Raw genomic sequence first — 7106 nt, 5'->3', positions numbered from 1 at the left:
CTAGTTGCTATTTAAAACTAGTACTTATTTATTAGTAACTATTCTATTAACAATTCCTGTTTTACTAGTAACAATTAATTAAATACTAGTACTTAATTTTTTATAACTTTTTGCACATTTTTTGGGCTCTGCAGGTCAGATTTTCCTATTACTACTGTCTATCTATTTAGTCACAAGTAACTATTCCAAAAGATACTAGAAACATTTTCATTCTTACTAGTATTTTTTGGGGGGTACTAGTCATTCATTAATAACTAGTAAAACGGCTCGTTGATAGAAACATTTTAATCTTTACTAGTGAGAATGGAATAGTTATTAGTAGCTAAAAAGTCGTGACTCTACAATTGAAACAGTTACCTGTAAGTATTTTAATAGGTGATATCTGAACTGCAGAATCCCAAAAATTAAGTACTAGTATCTAATCAATTGTTAATATGTTAATATTACCACATAGTAGTAACTATAAATATGTATATACTAGTAAGGTTTAAGGACTAAATGTTAAAACAGCTTAGTGGCTCTGCAGGTGAAACTTTTCATTACAGATTCGTTACTAACAGCAGCAGATAGAGAGAAATAAAAACACATTATCGCTGAAGTTTGCTTTGTATTGTGACTTTTGTCGTTACTGAAGCGTCTGCATGTAAAGAGAGTTTGATGTTGATCTTTGATGTTCATTAATTTAATAGTGCTTATCTACGTTTATTCATTTATCCAAAGCGACTTACTGCTGCTCTACATGTCAGAGGTCACACGCCTCTGGAGCAACGAGGGGTTAAGTGTCTTCACAGGGTCACAGTGGGGGATTGAACCCGGGTCTCTCGCACCAAAGACACGTGTCTTATCCACTGCGCCATCACCACCCCAGATTAGCATATTATGCATATTTTATAATCACGTTTTGGATGTAAATTATTATGTTGCAGTGTACTTTCAGCTGCCTGCAGTATTTCTCCCTGAAATGCAGTAAATGTACAAAGCAGCACTAAATACAGAGGACGAGTACCTAAACTTTGAACTTACAATATTTGAACAACTTAGGAAAAGTAACATTTCCTAAAGAGCTGGAGGTATTTAAGTAGCCTACAATGTCAAGGTACTTGTACTTTACTTGTATTTACACTTTATTTGATAACTTCAGTCACAGATTATTAAAACACATTTATAATCACTATTCAAATATGATGTAATATTATTGATAAACGCAAAACTTTATTGATCCTTTGGTGAAATTCAGGAGAATCTGAAGTCCTTAAAATGAAGGGATCAATAATTACAATCCATAATCCAGAATAATCCCGAGATGGGTCGTTTAGATTTTGATGCTTTCGTACTTTGAGGCCTGAAGTACTGGAAGCAGCGTGACGTGCTGCACGCGGGGATCAGCCTGAAGAGGCCTCGCGCTGTTGGGAAATCACACTGATCGATTTCGCAACAGTGTCCGCGAGGAGGAGGAGGAGGAGCATCAACCGGAATCCACTTGTACTTCCTACAGAGAGAGAAACAGAGAAAGTTGAAGCTCCTCCGCGCAGCTGGAGCGGATCTTAAAGCAGACAGTGTCGCTGCGCTTCTTCCGGTCTGAACTTGAGTCCAGCTGTCAGCAGCTGTCTCTCTGTTCTGGTTCCTTCAGCGGCTGATCGCAACTCTTGGTGGCTTTAATTAGTTAATCAGCTTATTACTTTACTCCGGGCTCGTTAATTACCCGGACAGCCTCCCCGCGCCGCCGCCGCCGCTCAGCTGGAAGACTTCCCGGACCCGGACCCGCGGGGACCGCCCGGTGCGCCGCCGTTACTCCCGGAGATTTACAGCCGGTGATCGAGCCCTGACACGGGGCCGTTAATCAGCTGCTCCCCGGGCTGCGGTGTGCGGGAGTCCGCTGCAGGACTCCCGTCACGCCTCACACACTAAGCACATAAAGACCCGGGATACCCCGACAGTCGGCCTGGGACCCGCCCGCCCCCCCCCATCCAGTTCAGCTCCGCCCGCCCGCCGGAACGCTCAGCTGTATAACCGCGACTGGTTCATCCCGAGCGGCCAGATACGGAGCAGACCTTCCAGACCTGCTGCCAATGTGAGTTAACCTGCTGTCTTTGATTTGCTCATTTTCACCACGGAGTCTGGTTCGAGCTCGCGCTGTTGTAGTAGGAGGCCTAATAATATTACATGAATCGCCTAATAATAGTTTTACTCTCTGAATAAGAGATGAGTGATTATGCACGTGCATGTTGAGTTGCGAGCATTCAAAAATCCTTCAATTTATGATTTGGTCGGTGATTCCTAAAAGCTGAGAGCGCAGCTACTCGTGGGCATTAATCACTCCGATGTGTTTCTCATTTCGGCGGACAAACACGACGCCAACCTGCGCTCACATCCACACAATCCCAACTTTATTCCAATAATCCCGAATCCACCGCGGCGGGCGGAGAAAGCCAGTCATGGAATTTGACATTTATTGTTAAGTGTTGCTTGCTGAATTATTTAAAAGCCGAAGTCACGATGAGGCTCCAAAAATTTGTAAAATGTCCTTTAACTTAACTAAAAAGGTTGATTCAGCAGTTTCAGAAAGATGAAGGCGATTTGAAATAAACACTTTTTAAAGTAAGAGCTTCTCCACGTGAGAGAGGACAGAGAGGACAGAGAGGACAGAGAGGACAGAGTCAGTGTCCTCCATCGATCCAGCCTGATAATCAGATTATCTTCCGTCAGAGCAGTTTGGGGGCTCTGCAGTGATCAGCAGGAACACAGCTGATCACTGCAGTCCACCTGCCTCTTCATCATCATCATCATCATCATCATCATCATCATCATCAGACATCTGATTAACTTACAGGCAGCAGCTTCACTTCTTCACTCCTAATCATCAAGTATCTGATTTTAATTAAAACTAAAATTAGAATGAGGCCTGGCAGAGAGGTGTAAAATGTGAGCGTTCATCATCATCATCATCATCATCATCATCATCATCAAATACTGTTAATAACGTAGGAATCTAGGAGACTTCCGCCCACGAGAACAGAACTCCTTAAATGAAACATCACATTTTCTGTCCCGTTGGAAGGTTTCGCTGTCCAGGTTCCACCTCAGTAATCTGAGGATGTTCAGGCCAGATGTTCCTGAAACACAACAAAGAACTCCTCTGTGCTGTCAAAGTTTCTCATTTTCACTCTGGAGTCTGGTCCGACCCCCTGTAGCCTAGTTGTTGTGTTTGCTTGTGTGTTGTGTTGAGAGTCCTGCGGGCGGATTGTCATTTAAAAACCTCTGTGTATTATTTTGTCTGAGCAGCTACACGTTGACATCAGTCTCTCCACTGTATCCTACATTTCGGCAGACACACGCTCAGAGGTGTGAACTCGAGTCACATGACTTGGACTCGACTTGACAAAATCAAACAAGACTTGGAGCTAGTGCTGGGCAATAAAACAATAACAATAAAAAAAAAGGTTAATAAATGTTTTTATTAAGATGTTTATTTTGTTGAGGGGAAAAAGGGCTGAAAAGTTTAAACCACATTTAACCATCAGGTGTCTTCAGCTTTCACTCAGGAGCAAAAATCAGCCTTTAAACTCCAAAGAAATAACGATTTGATTCTTATCGTGATAATTATCGATATGAAACTTTTTATCGTGATAACATTTTTGGCCGTATCGTCCAGCCCTACGTGCAACTGGACTTCGACTTCAACACCAGACTTGGAGCCTTTCGACTCAAACTGACTTGATATTCTCCTCAAGCCCAAATATAAAGTATAATATTTAAAAAATGTGCTCATCAGCACATGAAACATTTGACGTGTGAAACTGCCTGTTTTCTGTACACGTTCATTTTTTATTCAGTTAAGTTTCTGTGACTAAGAGAGAAAAGTAAAAACAACTTTCTGTCTGTTGTGATCAGGAAGTTTGCACAGATTTTTATTGACCTGTTTTAACACGTTCATCAACAAACACGAACTTTTACGTTTAATGAGCTCAAAAACATTCACTGTGTTAAACTATATCGAGTCGCTTGATGAAGAACTGCATACAGACAAAATAAAAGTAAATGCTGAACTTCCAGTAGTTTTATGACAAGTTGTTTTGACAACTTTTAGAGATTTAAAGAGGTCATATTCTGCTTTTTGGCTTCTCTCCTCTCCTTTATTGTGTTATAAATGTTTTTTTGTGCGTGTAACAGCTTTGCAAAGTGAAAAAGCCCAAAGGGAGTTCCCATCTCCCACAGAAAACTGTGCTCCTGAACTGACCACAGCTGGATTGTAGTCCAGCCTTCAGTAACCTCTCTGCGTCACACGCAGCGTGATGCTCGCCAAGCGGCTAGTGAGGCACACCCTCAGAAACACTGGCGGAGATAAAACATGACATGGTATTACATTTGCTGATGAGCCCATTATGACTTGTTTAGGACTCAAAAATCAAAGTTTAGGACTTTAAACTTGACTTGAGACTTGTAAAAACATTCAAATTAAAATCAGCTTTATTGGCATGAATGTATAACAGTATTTCCAAAGCTACATATAAATGACATAAAAACAATTAATTTCAAACATTTCATTAAATAAGTAAATAAAACAGTAAAAGTTGTGTTTGTGTGTTAATAAAAATATATAAAAAAAATAAAATAATACTAAATAAATCAAACAGTAATGTTTGTGTATTAATAGGCAAAAAATAAATACTTAATCAAAAACAAAAAACAGCAAAAAAAAAAATCTGTATCAAATGTGAAATTTAAAAACATTCATGGTCAAATTAAAAGTGTTCATCAGCACGTGCTGCCAGAACACGTCAGCGTCATGGTTTCACTGCAGGTGCTGATCAGCTGACTGAAGGACGAGCTTCACAGGATTATAGATGAAGCTGGAGGTCATGACAGCTGTTACCGGGGAGGAGGAGTCGACACAAAATAATTTCTATTATAGCTGTTAAAATAAATAATAATTGTAAAATGAGATGTTTAAAGATTCTGAGAGACTTCCTGAGTGCACGTGATTTATAAACCAGACGAACAGCTTCTGCTAAACGTGAAAAACCCACAATGCTTTTCACCTGTGCGATATGTGAACGTGCTGATTGTAAATGAAACGAAAATTTCGTTTTGACTTTTTGTTTTCAATTTCAGTTTAGTCTTAATGAGTTTTTAACTAGTTTAGTTTTTAATTTTGGAAAATGCTTAGTTTTAGTTTAGTTTTTGTTAGTTTCAGTGTTCGTTTTAGTCTTTGTCGCTGCGAGATGCCAAGCTCAGTTCAGTTTAGTCTTTTCCCCAAACATTAAATTACAATTACAATCATTAGAAATAATGCAGATTTGTGAAAAGGGTCACCCTTTTTTAAGCCGTCTGAAGCTTGTACGTAGGGGCCCAAACACTAAGCAAATATACATATATTTGAAGTTCTGACACATTGTCTAAATTAAAAAGAAGCACATGCAATCTACAGAATAATTTCTAACCTACAAACAGAAAAGAGCTAAATATCCTAATCCTCCTACCCAGTGGTCCTGGGAAATTCTTGGTTAAACAGGTGAAATACAGCTAAGAAATTAGAAGATAGTGGAGGCCCCCCTTGGAGCCACAAAGGTCCCTAGCACCCTGAAGGCAAGTATGACTAGAAAGCAGTTATATTAAAATCTAAACCTTTATTAATCAGAAAATTGGCATTAAAACAATGTGAAGCACAAAGAGACAGTTTGGCTGAGATATCAATGGGCACACTAGCTGACATGCAGTAAATATAATATGACCAGCAGACACGTTAACCCAGAGCTAGGGGAGCTCACAGTCAACGTACTAGGGGCCAGTTCATCACACATGCAGGATGAGCTGTAAGCCAGACCATCAGAACAGAACAAGGAAAAGAAAACCACCAAGACAGCGACTCACCACCTGCAACCCAAACCAAACACAGCTCTGTACAGTTATTTTGTAAACGTCTGGGGCAGGGCTTATTTAGGTCATATAAAATAAAGAAACGAAAACTAAGGACATTTACTCTTTCATTTGTTATCGTTTTTTTGTAAAACCTCATTTTTATTTCAACGACAATGTTTTTTCACATGTAGTTTTCCTTATTTCGTTCGTCTTCGTTAACGCTAATGTTGCCTTGCTGTCTACAGAAGAGATGCAACTATTTACCCACAGAACATGAGCTTCTCTGCAAACCCTGGATTCATAGCCACAGCTTAGCCCAGCCTTCTACTTATTGTTAGTATTATTTACCGTTTGTTTGTCTGCAGTGTTTTTTACTCGGCGTCTTAGATAATCTTTAGCAATGTTAGCGAGTCTCTCAGTGTGACACCAGTGTTTGATTTTCTCAGCTTAGAGGTCATATTCTGCTAATTTTCAGGCTCATGGTTTTATTTATAGGTTGTACCAGAACAGGTTTTGTTTCTACAAAACACCATATTTCTGTCAGACTGCACATTGCTGCAGGTCTGTTTTAGCCACTGAGTGAAGCATCTCACTTCTATAAGATCTTTGTTGGGAGCTGCACATGCTCAGTACCTAGGTAAGGATTACCAGCCAATCAGAAGCAGAGTAGGGCGGGTCCTGACAAGCTGGTAAACACGTCTTCAGTTAAGCTGTAGATGTTTCAGAACCAGGACAGAACCCAGACTGGATCCAGAGTTTCAGAGCGGTGAGTTATTAATCTGTAACACGTTTATCTTTCATAAAGTTTTACCTGAGCTCCGTCTCTACATCACAGTAACTGCCTGGAGGGGCTCTAACGGTATTTGCCACACTAGCCGCTTGGCGAGCATCATGCTGCGTGTTACACGGTGACGCAGAGAGGTTACTGAAGGCTGGACTACAATCCAGCTGTGGTCAGTTCTGGAGAAGCCAAAAAGCAGAATATGACCTCTTTAAAATTAAAATAACATTTGATTTTTTTTCTGTGGAAACAGCTTCATCAGTGTGTAAATTAACTCGTCACATCTTCACTGTTTCGTAACATATTGTAATAAAAACCAACTAGAAAGTCACGGGTGGGGGAGCGGCTAAGATCTCTGCCGCTCATAGCTAGCGTCCAATCACAAGGACGCCTCGAAGCAACGAGTATTAGCCAATCACAGCACAGTAGGGCACTTGATGCACAATGGGAGGGGGGGGGGGGGTGA

The 7106-nt window shown here is 40.4% G+C and overlaps 1 protein-coding gene across 1 annotated transcript in view; it reads left to right on the top strand.

The window, feature by feature from the left end:
* Positions 1 to 1487: 1487 nt before the first annotated feature.
* LOC123986262 (interleukin-1 receptor accessory protein-like) overlaps positions 1488 to 7106 on the top strand; it is a 54673-nt gene continuing 49054 nt past the window's right edge. The window contains exon 1 of the mRNA XM_046074412.1: positions 1488 to 2071. Within this exon, the coding sequence (XP_045930368.1) occupies positions 2070 to 2071 (2 nt within the window). The 5' untranslated portion in view covers positions 1488 to 2069. The remainder of the gene's footprint in view (positions 2072 to 7106) is intronic.

This window comes from Micropterus dolomieu, linkage group LG17, assembly GCF_021292245.1.
Source record: "Micropterus dolomieu isolate WLL.071019.BEF.003 ecotype Adirondacks linkage group LG17, ASM2129224v1, whole genome shotgun sequence".
In the NCBI taxonomy this organism is placed as follows: domain Eukaryota; kingdom Metazoa; phylum Chordata; class Actinopteri; order Centrarchiformes; family Centrarchidae; genus Micropterus; species Micropterus dolomieu.
Note: the sequence above shows the minus strand (reverse complement) of the source record. Positions and strands in the feature narration are given on the sequence as shown.